The 17,680-nt window shown below is 41.8% G+C and overlaps 1 protein-coding gene across 7 annotated transcripts in view; it reads right to left on the bottom strand.

Moving 5' to 3' along the window:
* The window catches only part of ST3GAL3 (ST3 beta-galactoside alpha-2,3-sialyltransferase 3), a 175,177-nt gene that overhangs the window by 48,214 nt on the left and 109,283 nt on the right, over positions 1 to 17,680 (bottom strand). For all 7 annotated transcript variants that reach the window (XM_036388060.2, XM_036388061.2, XM_036388058.2 and 4 more), the window contains 2 exons: positions 9,366 to 9,429; positions 1,516 to 1,611 (listed from right to left, as the gene is read on the bottom strand). In XM_036388060.2, coding sequence (XP_036243953.1) covers positions 1,516 to 1,611; positions 9,366 to 9,429 — 160 coding nt within the window. The remainder of the gene's footprint in view (positions 1 to 1,515; positions 1,612 to 9,365; positions 9,430 to 17,680) is intronic.

Below are 17,680 nucleotides of genomic sequence, written 5' to 3'. Positions count from 1 at the left end.
CTTAGACCAGATGGATTGAAACTGTTCTTTTGCTACTTTTTTAATAACCTGAGTCCAAGGAAAGGCTATAAACTGCATTTTAATTCAGCTGAAATAACTACAAGTCACCTGACTATGATGAGGAATAAGAGCTCTTTGTTATCAACTGATAGTGGGATGAGCTAGGAGAAGGGCTGTAAAAATTTTGTCCTGTTCTGAACGGCCATCCCTGTGTCCAGCATACTCATGGAGAAGCAGGGAACCATCCACAGGAACCAAAGACTGAAAGGGATCTTCTTGGTCTATTTCTCCAGAGTTAGAGGATATTTATTTCTCTTTGACTGTCCTATTCTTTTCTTACACATAGGAGAGAATAGAGACTGTGATAAATAATACCTGCCTGAAATTCCTTTATTAATCCCTTTCTTTCTTCTACCTTTAGCAAAGAATTTGCTATTTGTCACCACGTCTGAAAGCTGATTAAAATTGAGAGAGATTACATCAGATATATTTCTTTTAATACAAAATCAGTTATTGTACTAAGAAAAAAATACCAACTTGGACTATGTTAAACCAGTTTTATAAACTAACATTGCAGCTTATTCCACTTTTATTATTTACCATAATAATATTTTGTTACTCAAAACCTGATAGAAAAGTGCTTTTTTTTCAGGTCAGTCTAATGGGTCTGTAGCTCCCTAGAGCACATCCTCCCTCCCTCCTACATGCACTCTCTCACTCTCCATTAGTACAGGTATTATGTTTGTTAATCTCCAGTCACCCAGAACGCCTCCCTGACTTGACAGATTTATTACTGAGAGTTATGACTAGACCTGTGATTTCACATATCAGCATGTTTTTCAGGCATTCTGAGATGGCCATGATCCAGGTCCTCAGCAAAAGCAAGAAGTCCTAACTCTGACTGTGGTCCTTGGCACTCCCACCACTCTGCTTCTGCTGCCTTATTCAACATTGTCATCTGCAGAGACACAGAGCCAAAGTATTGCCAGTTTCTAGGGCACTTACAGATGTTTAATCACTGCTGGGTCCTCTCTCATAGAGGTTTCCTTCTTCCTAACACCCTATGCTGCATCATTCTTAGTCCTGCCCATCCTAACTCTGAGGTGCAGTTCCTGGGGAATGCTACACATGTATGACCAATAATACTGTCCTGAGCTACCACAGGAATATATCTGGGAGCAGATCCAGCAGAGTGAGTTACTGCTTGACCACCTAAGGGCATCACAAAAGCAGCTTTTAGAAAGGAGCTATGAAGGGAAGGTTCAAGTGATATCATACAAGAGACCACATTCCCAAGAAGCTGTGGAAAACAGAAAGAGGAATGCCTTTACTCTTTGATGTGATCATCATTTATAACAAACCTTTTTAAGCTCATGTCTATTTTTACCCTCTCTGTAAGTTAATGCTTCCATACAAAGGGATACTGTCACTAGTACAGGTTAAAGTTTGCCTGCATAGCAAGTGAACTGATACAGAAACTGAATATGGGAAAGAACTGTAATGCCAAAGACTCACCTGACAACAACATCATAGTCATCAATTTTTAACCCCAATGACTTATTTGCAAGTACTCCACCATTTCCCACAATAATACATCGCCGGCAGCTGAGACTGTGGAAGAAACAGAGAGAAGTGATTTTTGTAGCAGAATTTCAAACACACAGAGAGCACATATTTAGTTTGCATGCATCTGAGAACTACAGGAAACCTCTGTAAATATGAAGAATTAAGAGGGGGACAGAGATACACTTGATCCTCAGCTCACCTCACCTCATCATGCCCAGGCATTACATGTGATAAACTGCTTTCAACACCTCACACCACGTGTGGCCTAATGAAATGAGCTGTCAGGACAAGCAGCTCCTCTCCCCCCACACCTCTGGTATGATGGGCTAGAATCAAACCCCTCTGTTTACTTGAACCATCTCATTATTCATTCAGCACTGAAATAACAACAAACCAAAGGCTTAGTGAGGAAGTCTTCACTCCAAGCAATTTTATGAGTGCAGGCAGATCTTGCCAGCTATCTGGGGTGTGCTCACCTTGCTGAGAGCAAAATTGCTGCTGTTATGGTGAGACTTCAAGAGACAGAAAAACATTCAATTGAGAGAAAAAAAAGACACCCCCCCACATGCCTGTCCAGCAGGAAATATATATGGAGACACAATAGGTGAGGAAAGGGAAGGAAAATAACCTTAATTAACAAAGAAACAGGAAAGAGAAGGAAGAGAACAGTTTCTCGTGGAACCCTGAGTCACGAGAACTCTGCAGCAGATGTTAAAAAGCGATTTTGTTTTGAAGACAGAGAAAGGACTTCTTTCCAGCCATCTAATCCCAAATGCAGCTGGCTCTTCTGGCAGTGTGCCTCCAGCTCTGGTAGTTCACTGAAGGAATACGTGTCTGCAGAGCCTTTTTCGGAAAGGGTCCAAGGCAATCAGTTGTTTGGAGCAGATCCCTGAACTAGGCAGCCTTCCTAGTCCCAGGCACAGTCAACTGGTTGCTTCTGGGCTGTCCTCTCTGTGATAAGTCTAAAGAGCCAGCATGAGGAAAGCTGTGTTTATGTGAGGTCCCCTTTTGCAGAGCAGGGCTGGAGGGCACTGTGAAGACTCAGCTAAACCACTGAAGGTCACTTTGCTGACAGAGACATTAGCTGGAGACACATGCAGAATTAACAGCACCATGAAATGCTCAGGAACAGCTTCCCCTGCCCAGATAAAGTTCCACTGCAGATCCAAGCCTTTCCAAAAGAAAAAGCTTCCTCATGGACATGGACATATTAGCCCAGTATCCCCAAGGGTTAAAGAAACGTGTGTGTTTATGATAATCAAACCACAATAGAGAAAGAATTTTATAGATGATGGCATAGCAAAAAAAACCCAAGCAAACCAGTTCTGGCAACAAGGAGAAATCAGACACGAAATCTGGTTCAAGCAGTATATTGTGACAAAGAGGGAAGGGAGAGTCAGCCCCAAGTACACCAAAATGAGTGACAAAGATGGTAGCAGCTTTGTCAAAACCTTTAAGGAAAAGGTGCTGTAGGAAGGAGAAAGAGACGTAGTTCAGTTCTGGCCAAGTGATATTTCAGAAGGAAATACACTCTTTTGATGATTATGACAGGAAAGTTTGACCTCCTAAAAAACAGACTGCTGGGTGAAATACTGTACCTTCTCTACTCAGCTGTCTCTCAGCTATGACTCCTTTTGAATTTTCTGTTTTGAAGAAGAATACAGAGCTGAAATCCAAAGGCTGCAAGCTCCAGGCACTCCACTCTATCCTCTTCCCACTTACTGTTAGGATGTTCTTACCAATTCTGAATACAGATCTGCTTGTTTCAACCTCAAACCACTTAAACGCTTTCTTCGCTTTCCTGCTAAATTAAAGCACCATCTACTGTCAGCAGTGCCTTCCACATCTGCATGAGATCCACTTACTGAGAAAGCACTGTGTATAAACATCTGCCTCTCACAGGGCAGACTGGTCAGCATGAGCTGCTGCACATGAGATAGAAGAACCAGTTCCACCAGCCAAAGCTGTTCCAGCAGCTTCATGGCCCTGCTCCCACACAGGACTCATAGACTGATCAAACCCCACTCCTAATCTTCTGTTCACCAAACAAACTGGAGTGAGCTCATGACATCTTGCACGGTATGGCAGCTCTTCTAGGTCTTGACTCACACTTGCAGCCCGTCCCTGAACAATTCTCAACTTCCCAGATCTCCTGAGTACTGATTCTGGAAGACCAGCATTCAGACCTAATGCTGCTCAAGGTGGAGTGTCTTTTACACAGAGATTTTACTTACATCATTCCAATCCTCTTCTTACAGTCACTGGTTTGCAGAATTTAATCCTCATCTTGTAAACATGACCCGAATTGTTGCCTTGGTGATGCCTGATTTTTGATTTGGCTCCAGTGAAGGATGCAACAAAACAGTCAGGACTGACTTGGCCCTCCTGCTCGTAAATTTCCCAGTCTTTGGTTCTGGAAAATTTTCCTAGTGGAATTTCACATTTACTCCAGACTGGTTTTAGCCCCTGTGAACACCTGCCAGCAGGATTACACTACAAGTGTCACTAAAGGATTAATTCTCCACACTGACAATAACTTTTTAAAGCTATGTAACATATTCTATTCCTAAAAAGGATACCTCTAAATGGTGTAGTATAGAAACAGAACATAATGGACTGAGACAAATAACTAATGTGTGCTTCTAAAAGTTTACCTTTACCATTCAAGCTTCTAGTTCATCTAAAAATATATCTTCTACATGACAAGATTTAATTTCCACAAACCCAAAGTAACATAACATCAGTTATGCTGCCATCCTGGCTCTGTCCTCTGCAGGATTTTTCCTGCAAGACCAAACAAATTAACTTACAGCTACCTCTGTATTATCTCCCATATTTCTCCAGGAATGGGACAACATTTGCTGTTCTCACAAACATTCCAGGAAGGGCTAAAAAGCAAACAGTAATAACAACAAGAATTCCTTATTTAACTCTTCAGTGTTTACTGACTTTAAAAGACATATAATTGTCATTTAATATCCTTGTAGTTACTAATAAAAGAATCACGAAGTATTTCATTGTTGCTGTAAAATGAGACATCTTTCTATCTTTACCCCAAAAATGAAACAAATACTTAACTGAATGGTTCTGCCTTTACTCATTGTAATTGATAGGTTAATCACTTTTGCCCAGCTTCATGTCTGAACCACTCTTCTACCCTCATGGCTCTGACATATTTAAATGCATTCTCCTTTTTCCTTAAGTCTGCAGATAAGATTTTTCATTAGTAACTTTCTGACCCCAAGGTCTCATCTTTGATCTTCTAACAGCTTAAATTTCTTTCAAATCTACTCTGTCTGCTGATTGTGCCTGAGCATGGGAAACCTGCACAGTCATTGCTGGCTCCGGGCAAGTTTCTGGGTGAAGAAATACACAGTGCAAGCAGCATCAGTTACAGCTCAATTGTTTCTCCACAAAGAAGTGTGCAAACACCTTTGTGCTTGTTTACACAGTATGTCAAAGCCCTATTTCTTTTCCAGAAGATTTCAAGGATTGAGCACATCAGACACAGCCCATGTTTCAGTTTGCTACCAGGGTGGTATGAAGGACGGTCATGGACTTTCCACAACAGATACTCCCTAAAACCCTAAGCTGGGAGCTGCAGCCAGATGTACAGACTCTTGACACAGATACTCCAAGGTTCAGTTCATCTGCACCAAAAGCAGGATTCATGCAGATTTTCTTGAACAATATAGAACTGTAAACATGTGTATGCTTTGTAGCAATTCCTGTTTCCTCTTCTTTCTTATCAAAGTGCTTTAGGGATTTGTCAGGGGAGAAAAACCACAAAGCCTTTCTTTACACATCTTTGGATCTGAAGGCTTTGAGGAAAGATATAACAGAATAATTAAAAACTACATCTTTAGGGTAGGTAGTGCTTAAGGAGGCTTAATATACTCTGGTTTGTTCTGGCTGCTGTTACTTAAATGGGTGCTATCAGCCTGAACCAGAGGGGGACACACACATCTCTTGTTCTATCAAATCCTTTCCTCACTTGTTCAGGTAGTATACTGCATTTGTAAAGACTATGATAGTTATAAGCTCAAACTCTCAGGTTTTTTTTCATTACCAGCTGGAGGCAATACAAAAAACATCACTCAGGCTTTTATATTTATGTCTTCTCATAGGAAATTTACATGTCATCACCACAGAGATGTAACCCAAAAATCCACTGAAGTCCAGCCAGCAGATGGGCGGTGGAATTATAAATCAAGCCCTGATCCATTTGCAGAATGAGGGACAGGCCACTGGAGGAGCCACTAAATTAAGCAATGAGAATCTCAGCAATATAAGACGGCCTGGAAAAGTCTATGGAGTGCAAGAAGTTTCAAAGATGAGGCCCACTGACATCTGTGTTAGGGAGAAAGACAGGCCAGCTCAGAAGGAAGAGGCCAGTGGTTCTAAAGTCTTCTGGATCTCCAAACTTTTCCAGACAAGCTCAGGGGTGAGTTGTAACTACCCTCCTGAACATCAGTGCAGCTTTACCTGCCCCCTGCCTGGAGCAGGAGCAGGTTACTACTCAACACAATGGTGCTGTAATAAGGAGTCATGGAGAAAGCAGGGCACCATGCACACAGAGTTACAGGTGTGAACCACAGCCTTTGTGCACATGCCCTCCAGCTGCTGCTAGCTATAACACAATGGAGGGATTAGTGGAAGTGAGTTGGCAAAGCTGCTGTGGGATGATGAAAAGTGCACGCATACCTGGAAGGATCACGTTTGCCTCATTTCAGCACCATGTCAGTACATCGTGTCAGGAAAGGTGCATCAGGATGCCCTTTAGCACAGGAATAATCAAACAAAGTTCATTTCCAGGGCTTATGAGAGGCTAGTGAATGCAACTTCTCTTGGACCAGCTTTGTGAAGGAGGGCACAAACCAAGAAGTTTGGGTAGGAAGAAGACCAAAGGCTTGGTGTAGAGATCCTCCACCACACAACTCTAATCCTCTCCTTCCTTTCTGTGCTCTCACGCACTGCTCTGACCTCACCTTTCCTGCCTCTCCCACCCTTCCCCTGGGAAAGCTGCCTTCAGTGTATAGTTACACGAACACTTACTCCAATGGGCTGGGCAGTGCTCACCCTCCCCACCCATCCCAGCCTCTGCCTCTCCTGCTGCCATTTCAGCTCTGTGCCCACACAGCTCTTCAGTGGGAGGGGAGCTCTGGAAATGAAGTCACTGGAGTGACCTGGGTTGAGAGAAAAGCTCATAAACTGGAATCATCTCACTGATCTACTTTGAAGTCCCCTTTTAAACAATAGCAGCAGCACAAGGAGAAGGGCAGCAGCAGTAGCAAATATGGCTTCTTAGACTTGACAACAGACAAAACGTTGGTGTAACTCCATTCTGAAAAGAAGGTGAACCTGGAGCCTTTTTCCTGCTTCTAGAACCAGCCCATTAGACTTCTGAGAGCCTACAAGTGGAAGGGTTCACAAGATCTCCCAAGCCCAACCCCTTGAACCTCACAGACTTGACTTGTGTCTCTTATCTAATTCTTCCACAATAGGACATTTTCTCAGTTCTCTATCACAGAATCAAGAATGGTTTGGGTTGGAAAGGACCTTTCAAGGTCCCCTAAGTCAGGTTTTCTTCAGTTGCTTCACGGTGTTGAGCAGAGGGGAGAGGTCTGGACTTTCTCCTTGACCAGTGAGCAGGAAGGGAGTAGCTAAACCCAAGGCTCTGCCCCCAGCACACTGGTGCTGCCATGGAGGGGAGCTCCTAGGATCTGCTTGGAGCTTGAGACAAGATGAGAAAGGAGCTAGCCTTCATCCACCAGTCTTCGCACCAACTTTTTAGGAATCCAAAATGGCAGATACCCATTGCTGCCAGCACTGGAATTCAGTGATGACTACAACTGAAGATTATCTCTGGAATGATACCCAAGTCTTCATCTGTGCCCTACTCACCAAGCTGGTTTGCCAGAGCAGCACTATGGCAGACTTAACACCTCCTACAGTTCTCAAGCTCATTCTCCTAATAACTCCTCTGTTGCAACTCCATCCACCTCCTCCTTTAGGCTCTCACTTTCCAGCTTGCTATCCCAAGCCTCCTTGAGTCCCTTTCTCTCATAAACACTTCTGGTTTTATCCTTCCTAAGACCTGCTCACTTGGAAGGGCTTTGGGAGGTATTTGATTGTGATGCATATGTACTACACAACCAACATCCACTGATAGGGATTTATCACAATTCCCAAGGAAACAGTACTGCCCCAAGATATCTGTGTGTTTACACACCACCAAACCTTGTTGCTGCAAAACCAGAGAAATAAATGTCTAGCCTGTTCCTCAGGTCTCATTTGCACTTGGTATGTCATGGATTTTGCATACATTTTATGAGGTTTAAGATCTTTCCTACCTCTGCACCAAACTCATTAAAAAGAACACAAACCAAAGTGAGCAGCTCATGCCAGAGTTATTATGCTTCGGAATCTCCTGCGAAATTACTTTAAAAAGCCTGAAACATTCTACTCCTCAAAAACAGGTGAGCAGCAAGGGTCACAACTACATTAACCTTCACTGCAAGAATCTTCCACCTGCCCTTTGTCATTAACACTAATTTCATATGAGCAACCTTCTGAAAGAGTCTATATGTGGATTTTTCAACAGATTAAAATCTTAACTTTCCAACCAGAACTGAGATAAACCCCAGATGGGTGAGACTCACTTGTGTGCAAAATCTCTAAGAAGGTCATTTGTAAAATGGTTTTACCTTCTGGACATAATTTCTCAAATTAATCAAAAGTCTGAAGGCTAACCCTATCTGGCACTGCTGTGAGGCAAGGCAAACTTCAAAGAAACCTAAATTAACACAGAGACTGTGCAAGACTAAGAATAAACTTTCACACAGAGACTAACTCCCAACTACAGCAGGCAAGCTCTACAATCAGCATGAGAGATGCAGAGACCTACAGAAAGACTGGTTAAGCTTATGAACTTTGCCACCAAAAGTGGGCAGAAGGGGAGCTGGGCCAGGAAATAAAACCCATGTCTTTAGAAAGCAGGAACTGTATTGTCAGCCTGGATCAAGTACCACTGAAAAGATGTGTTACCAGGATGTCGAAAAGAGCTCAAGTCCCAGAGTAAAAACCTCTGACAGCTTCTGAAAAAAACTATCCCTAATCTGGGAGGTGGCACCAAACCAGATCTGCAGGAGAAATTGAAGGAATGACAGAAAAGCAAGGACAGGAAGGACTAAAGGGCTATTATTGGGAAGCTGATTGTAAACATGTCAGTGAGTTTCAGAAACAACCTCTACAACAGAACTGAAGAATCAAAGGATCTTCTTCTAAAGGCATCAATTAAAATATCCCAGGACCCAGGAGACTGCTATCCTGTTCATCCTAGCCCAGGCTTGGCCAACACAACCAAACATTCCTACTCTGAGAGTGAGGTATTAATGAAAGACATTGTTGAAATAAGCCAGTCCTTTCTTTCCTTCTAAACTACCTTGTGATTCTGTTGCTTTTTCAGAAAGGCTGGAAAAGAGCAAAGTGTTTATTGAAAACCTGCTACTTACCTATTTGAAAACAGGGCAAGAGGATGTCTTGGAACAACATATGAAACAAATGATTAGGAAATAGTCAAAAGCTAAATGCTTTTTTCTACTTATGTTTGACTTGACAGAGGTCTCCAGAGTCTGCAGATTTACTCTAAAGAGAACTCAGTTTTCAGCTCCTGACTTACTCATCCACATTCAAATGTATTGGCAATAATTTCTGGCAAAATATGTCTAACAAAATTTATTTAGGACATATGGAAAAGAATCACTTCTACTCCTTCTGTTCTGGAGGTCTCATCTTACCTGTCAAGAGCTGGAGTTAGACGATAATCTTTGGTTGCTGACAGGATGGCTTTGATCAGATTATCTGGGGAGAAAGGAAGAAGACATTAGGAACAAGTTCTGACTTCTAACGGAAATGAGGAACAATGTGGAGTAAAGCATCTGAAGCAGTTACTTGAAGGAACTGAAAGGTTCTCATTAGGAAGAAACACTAAGTTGAAAATTCCTATTTTCTCTGGACAATGACCTTCACACAGAGCCTGCAAAGACATGTTATGTGCCAAATTCTGGTGCAGTGTGTGACTGCCTTGCAAGGAGAGCGTCACAGGGAACACGCACCATACATTTTATAGTAGTGATTTCATATCCCCTGCCCTGAGATGACAGTCTCACAAACACTTCAGACATGAAAAGGCCAGCATCACTGTCACTGCTTGCCTTCAGAAAAGCTTTTATGTGGCTGAGTGGTGAACTGGACGCAGGAACAGAACCAGGCTAAAATGGATGCTTTTTATTCTGTGGGTTGCTTTCAGTTTAGGTTCCTCAGTCTGTCTTTCTTCAATTAAAGCATGATAATTGCATAAAAAAATGCCCATGGAACTGCAGCCTACGCTGATACCCTGCAAAAGCTGCAGCAACCAGGGGATGTAAGTTATGCAAGCTTAGGCACATACACAAATTAAATGCATTAAGTTGCAGAAGCGCAATGATTACATATAAATAATTCTATTGGCAATGGAAACTTTGGAGTCTGCTTCCCTCTAGATTTTTCATTTGTCCCTAATTTTTCTACCTCTCTCCCCCAGAGAGATCCAAACTCCTTTACCATGACCCAACCAGGGCCAAGAAGCAGTAAGGCTCTGGCTAGTTTGTATTTACAAATGTACCAGTAACTTCAGAATGTCTGTACTGAGTTTGACAAAAAGTCCATCTGCCTCCAAATCCTGACTCTAACTGTGGTCTTAAGCAGATGCCTAAGAGGAGGACAAAACCAGAGCAAACAGATATATTTCCCTGAAATTCTCTTCTGCTATTTAATTGTTTTCAAATCTGGGATTTCATATATCAGACATAGTTTCTTTGTATCTGGTAACTTGCAATGATTTTGGTTCCATGAGCTCAGAATTCTCCTTGATCCCTATGGACATTCAATCACTTCCCTTTGCAATTTTGAATATGGCTTCTCTGAGCTTCATCTATATTGGAAAAGATTGTGAACAATTAGTCCCCTTCCATCTTTGCTTGGAAGATAGCAAATAACTCTAATATCCTCAAATACATCAGACAACTAATTCAAGAGTTCTTAGGAAACACCAGTCAAAATGAACAAATAAGTCTCATTTCTTTATGAAAGACTAAAAATGGTACAGAAACATTAAGAAAACTGACAACAAGTGATTTTTCACCTCACACAAACAGCTTTCCTGACAGACACTAATTACTGCAATTAGCACAGTTAGGGGAGACCCTTTCACAGAAAGAATTCTGTTCTTCTCCACTGTATCCTTCTTCAGCAGCAACAGGACAAATGTGTGGGATAAACACAGGAGCTCAAGGCAGCCCATGTGCCAAAGGGCTTTGAACATGACAACAAGCTGGCCAGACACATGAAGGTGATAAACAGAAAATTCTGACAATTACTTTGAGATTTGGGGGAGGTTTTTATTTGGCAGCACTGATAGCACCTGCCAACCATTACAAGCTGGGGAGTGTGATTACCTTCAGATCATAGTTTGGAGTGGAGCAAGGGACGAAGCAATTTATAAGGGTAAAAGCAACTTTGATAACAAAATAGTGGTGTTTAGTTCTCCTTCATCTCAAGAATTTCTTCTGATGCATAGGCAGCAGGCTTCCCCTCCAACAGGAATGCTATTCCCCTAAATCTGCCCTAAAAGCAGTAGGTTGCTGTGACCTCTAATGGCATCATGCCACAGTCCTCTCCTTGGCCCGCTTCACACCTTGGCTTTTGTTGGACAGCATACTTTACTGAGGTTGTTTTCCCACATTCTCAGAGAAGACATCAAAGAATTGCATGTCAAGGGCTGCAACCTCCCATCTACCAAGCTTTTGTTATGCCAGGTTTGCTCTACCACCCACAAGTTACACCCTTCACTACTTGGAGACCATCCCATGGACTATTTTGGAAAAAAAACATTAAAAGAATACAGTTGAGTGATGCACTCAAATGATTCTGGTTTACTCATCTTGCAAGATAATTAGCAATGCCTTCCCAGTGATTGTTCAGAAATAAAATAAAACTACTTTAGGAGTGGATATGGCAGCATTTGGAATGGAGGTGCTTCCCAAACAAAAACAAAACAAACAACAATATTGAGCACTCAGTACAGATTATGAAGGGACAAATAGGAAATAGCTCTTCAGCAGACTCCACAGTCCAACAATAAATGGCATCCAAAAGTTTTGGAAGTTGCACAAATCTCAGTGTTACTATTCAAAATTGCCAAACGAAGCTCAATAAAAGACAAAGTACTTCACTGTCAAGTGTTCACCCACATCAGGAATGAAAGTGGCACTAAGTTCATCTGGTCTAGCCCTCTTTTTGGAAGCCAGGAGCAGGAGCTACAAGCCAGGAAAAGCTAATGGCTAGGACAGACACTAGATCTTTCTGGTTGAGCTGGAACTCTACTGCACTGTTGCTAAGGTGGGCACTTGCACTTGAACCTTGGCGCTGGCACGAGGATGGAAAGACAAGACCTCCTCCAGAAGGAGTTACTGTATTTTCTGTATTTTCCTGGGGGAAGGTTTGAAGGATCACCAGATGCTGCTGTGGCTGACCTGCAACATTGCACAAGACCACAAAGCAGTTAGGAACAATAAGGAGCCACTGGCAGGATCTTTTAATACAGCTGGGGCAAGGTGGAGGATCACTTGCAATCACCCACTGCAAAGATTATCACAGGTATCTGATATCAGAGCTCACCTCCAGGCTGTGACTAAAGAAAATGGGGCACCAGGAAAGCAGGTGCATTATGCAAAGTAAATTGATGAGACATCCTCTCTCCAGGGTAAGAAACTGAAGGGGTGATGAGCACAGTCTGCCTTAGACACCTATGTACTGAGTGAAAATAATGCAAGGGCAAGTACACATAACAAATACTACAAAGAAAAATTCCTTCCGGCTTCAAGTAACAGGATTTGTGCACAGCCACTGCCTGGAAGTCAACGACTGAAAGAAATTTTGCAAGGACAAAAGAAAGGCCAAGTTGTCTACACGAACACATCAGCAGGGCAAGCAATATACAGCAGTTTTCTGCAGCCATAGTCTGTTTATTATATATATTTTTTTTGTCATGGAGAATTTAGATCATTGGGGAGAGTGGGAGATTATTTAACCCATTCATCTATCAACCACTATGCATGCACTCTTACTATAAAAACAAAGCAAGAAGCCTCTGCACATTTTTCTCCCATCTAGAGAAGGAGTCAACTACATTTATCTAAGAATCCTGAGTTATCTTGACATATTCTATCAACTTTGCTTTACAACATCAGAAGATTCAAAAGCCAGCTCGGTACTGCATGATTTGTCTGAACACAAGTACATATTGACTTCAGGTTGACCCTGAAATTTTCAGACATTTGGAAAAACTAAATAGTTAGAAATTAGGCAGACAGTGACCACACAGTGAGAATAAGCCTAAGTCTCAATTCAAGCCTTTTTCTCTGTTATTTATGTCAAGGAATGGAGGAAACCTTCACTGTAAATGTCAACAATACTTAAAATTGTTGTTTCTAATGCAGAAACTTCTTGCTTGTATCACCAAAAAAAAAGATGGGAGGCCTTTCCAGTCCACAGGGCTTACTGCAGGCATCTCACAGGGTCTACCTTCTGCCTGCCTTGAAAGCAGGCAAACTGGGATGTTTGTGCACTCTCAAGTGGCCAAGAGAAGAGGCTGTAATTTTTCAAGTTCTGTATACCAGCCACCTTCCTCAAAACCCAGCACACCTGCATGTCCCTGCTGGCAGCAGTAAGGTGTGAATGTCCTGTCTCAGGGACAGGGGACAGCGTGCTACTGCAGTGCTCTATCTGCCCTGGGAGCCAGGGCCAGTGCCCATCTCCTCTGGTGGTCACACAGCTGCCACCCCTCCAGCCAGCACTGCTGCAGGTCCTGGGCACCAGCTCCAGCTTTTGGGAATAGACTGACCCAAGTGAGGCTGACTGACATCCTGTGAACTCTGCCAGGAGACTGCACATGGGTCCCTATCCCACCATAACAGAATGCCACGTGTGTGTCAGCTTTGTGGGGAGAGTAAACTAAACACTACCAATGCTATGGATTAAACAAATCACAGTATTTACAAACAAGTTCTTAGCACAAGCCAGTGCATACACTTTTTTTCAATACACTACCCAAAGTTCAGCTCTGTATAAAATTCCTCCTTCAGCATTTTTTTACCTTAAGATCTTGCTCCATATGGGAGCTGAGGAATGACCTTTAACAGAAAAGTTTTCACATCTTTTGAGGAATGATCTTTACAGCAGGTCAAGGGAAGTGATTCTTCCACTCTACTTAACCCTAGTGGTATCTGGAGTGCTGTGTCCAGTCCTGGGCTCCTCAGGACAGAAAATATGGAGCTCCTGGAACAGATCCAGTGGAGAGCAACAAAGATGATGAGGGGACTGGTGCATCTCCCTTATGAGGAAATGCTGAGGGAGCTGGGCCTGTTCAGAGGTGAAAAGAGAAGACTGAGAAGGGACCTAATCAATATCTGTCACTCTCTGAAGGGAGGTGTCAGAGGATGGACCAGGCTCCGCTCAGTGGTGCCAAGCAATGGTACAAGAGGAAGCAGGCATCTGAATCTAAGGAAGAACTTCACTGGGCAGGTGACTGAGCACTGGGACAGGCTGTCAGAGGGGGTGTGGGATCTCCCTCACTGGGGATATCCCAGAGCCATCTGGACACAATCCTGTGCAATGTGATTTGAGATGAGGCTGCTTAAGCAGAGAGGTTGGACCAGGTGACCCAGTGTGGTCCCTTCCATCCTGACTCATTCTGTGATTTTCCTCCCTGGTGCCCAGCACAAGGTCATGGACCCAAGTCTCACCACATGTTCTATTCTCTCTTCCAGAAACACCATGTCCAGCTGCACTCAGTCAACATTATTCATACCTTTGTGAAGCTGGGAATCCAGTGGTTACAACAGGTATCACAATGTGTCTGAAATTTTCTGCACCACTTCTTTTTATTATTGATCAGCTGACTTTAGGAGGTCAATGCAGGGAAAAGAAGCAACGAAGAATTCCAGAATTTAGCAGTGCATTGCAAACGTGTGAACTGGCTCTCAAAACCAGCTAACCACAAACTGAGGAATCTGTCCCCCAATCAAAACTCGTGTGTAAATACAAGAGAGTGGTTTCATGAGGTCACTAGCTGTACTAGGTTTAGGTGGTTTGCTGGAGACACACTTTTCTAACAGCAGGACTTAAAACTGCCACGCCTCACAAGATCTCCATTGATGATTTTTAATGGCATTAAGACAAGAGGCATATACTGTTGCCTAGACACAAAGAAAAAGAAAAAAAAAGACTGAATGTGCATGGTATCCTCCCTAGCAATTTTAGAAGAACCTGGCATGCATTAAATGTAAGCTCCATTAAAGCCCTTAAGGCCTATTTTTATAACAAGATATAAATAAAATACATAACATTTAGACTCTTCATTTACATTGTCGTTTTGGAGCCTTCGGGGATTTTTTTTTCCAAGCTTTTCTTCACAACCAAGAGATTGTTTTCTCAGAATACAAGCTTGGTTCCCAGCATAATCCCAGGGCTTGGAAAGTTGGAACATTAATTTAAAAAACAATTATGAAAAAAAATAGGCAACATTTTGCAATAACCATGCATTAACAATTTTTATCTAAACTCAAGTTCAATGCACAGGAAGTAATAAAGTCCACAGAAAGAGGCAAATTCACGTCAAATAAAAACAGTCCTTGAAAGATTCACGGTGTGCTGGTTAAAGACAAGCAGGAAAATAAATACAGTTGTTATAGAGGGCTCTACATTTTCGATGACCCTTCACAGATGGCCAGGCATTATCTTCAAGGCCAAAAAACTCAGTAACCACTACAGTGATTCCCAATTCTTCTGACCCTTGTAGAAGCATTAATAAATGGCACTTCAAAACACAACAGGCAGAGAGTATCTGCTCTTCTCTTCAGGAGGCAGAAAAGAGGAATAATATCATATCTGTGTTTCCATTGCAATTCAAGACTTCTGTGAAGAACTCCAATATGGAGTCATCCAATTAAATGAAACCTTAGAAAGGTTTGCATCTCCCTTCTCAATGAGTTGGGAGCAGGACTATTTTTTAGGCACACTCAACAGCAAAACATCAGTTTTGATTGAAATAAGGGACTGCACTGTTGTACTTCATCATGAGAGCTCAAGAATGAGAAGGGATTTAATTTCAAAATTCACAAAACAATTTCCCTTTAAAAGTTCTATTCAGTAATGAAAAGTCAACCCTCTACCTCTTCTGAAACTTTCAATTTTTTTTCCTCTTCAAATCACTCATTTAATTTCTTTAGGCTATAAAATCTGCTAAATTCCCTGGGGAAACATCAACATTTTTATATCTATATTCCCATGTGATAATGGCAACTATTACCAATTTTGGTCAAATGCAAAATTCTACTGGAATCTAGTTCAGAAATGTGCCTCCAACTCAGGAAGAAACAACAACCTTGTTAATACCAACTCTAAACAGAACTAATGGCTATACATGCTTGCTCTTCTGCTTTTTTGTTAGAGGAATAAGACATGAAGAACAAAAGAATGCTTACAGTAGAAAATCATCTGTACAACAGAGTACCATTAAAAAAATGAGGATAAAGTTGGAGAATTAAAGCATAAAATGCCTCATTCAGACCTAGTCAAATGCAGGGAAGACGACTGCATGTTGTACTCCTGTCTCTACAAAGAGTGAGAAGATTAGGTTAGAAAAGTCCCACATTTCTAATGTTTTTTTTTTTTCCTTAAATCAGCTGCAAATTGTCATGTCCAACTGCATATGTTTTCTCAGAGATTCTATATTGCTCATGCCAAGAAAGCCAACGGAAAAGAAAAAGCTATGAAGGAGCATGCACAGAAAGAGAGGAGATTTTCTCCCAATAACATTGTGATATGCCAACTTTTGCAGGCCTGAAAACTCAACATTTTCACTGGAGATGAATGACCTCTGCCCCATGAGACTACAGAACAACTGCTGAGCAGCACTGAACCATGGCTTTTCCCAGGAGCACTGACACAAAAGAAAACATCCAAATAAAACCAAGTACAAGAACAGTTAATCATTGCACAATACATCCATTAGCATTGGTGGTCTGGACAAAGACTTAATTCCTTTGTCACTGAATGTATCACCAGTTCCAGACATCCCTCCAGTATCAAGTGAAAATACAAAGTCTCCTGGCCAGTAGTTCATATTATATTTGATAAAACTGTAACATTTCAAACATGTTCTTAATATTCTCTTATCATCATAGGGAAGAAATTGCTTCCTAGTGTCTTGATGGGAGGGAAATTCTGAGATGGTAACAACAGAATCACTCCCTAAGAAATAACTATCACCTTCATAGACAAACTGATTCAGGGCCAACAAAGCAGCCTCTCTGCCCAAAACAACTGAGCAGGAACAAAGGTGGAAGTGAAGATATATAATTACTGCTAAGCAGTGACAAAATTACTGACTAAATGCATGGAAGAGATATTACACTGATCACGTCTGTTTAGTTTTTTAGTGTATGCTGTGCCATATGTTTTCACTTAAGTTAAAAAACCAAAAACTGCAGCAACTCTCCCGTCCTCATTACACAGAGAGATTGCCAGATACTAGCTACTCCTTCTGAAAGCCTTTTATATTCTTCAAACCACATGTACTGAGAAATTCTATTAATAGTCAGGTATTTCTCCAGTCTTGTTTGTTGCCCTTCTCCAAATAACTCTTTCCTTTTGCTTTAGCTACTGAGGTAAATTTGGGGAGGAGGCCCTCTGGGATTAATAATCTTACTAACACTATAAACAATTTTTCCATTGCTTCTTCATTGACAAATTTAACCCTGAGAGCAGTGCACATGCTAGAGAATCTCTGCAACTATGTGGACAGCATGGGCATATTCATACCTCCATAATTACACTGATAGAAGCACTGCTAGAAAAAGGTGCAAATCCAAAAGAAGAAATTTCAATTTGGATTTTAAAAAAACTCCATGTGACTTGTTCAAGAGCCCAAGATTGCTGCAGTCTCCCTGCTCTTCACTGAAAAAAGTTGCAACAACAGACTTGGTGGGTGCTGGGAAAGAATTCCTACAAG

The sequence above is a fragment of the Molothrus ater genome, chromosome 9 (genome assembly GCF_012460135.2).
Source record: "Molothrus ater isolate BHLD 08-10-18 breed brown headed cowbird chromosome 9, BPBGC_Mater_1.1, whole genome shotgun sequence".
NCBI classification, from domain to species: domain Eukaryota; kingdom Metazoa; phylum Chordata; class Aves; order Passeriformes; family Icteridae; genus Molothrus; species Molothrus ater.
The sequence above is the reverse complement of the archived record's forward strand: the minus strand, read 5'-3'. Positions and strand labels throughout refer to the sequence as shown.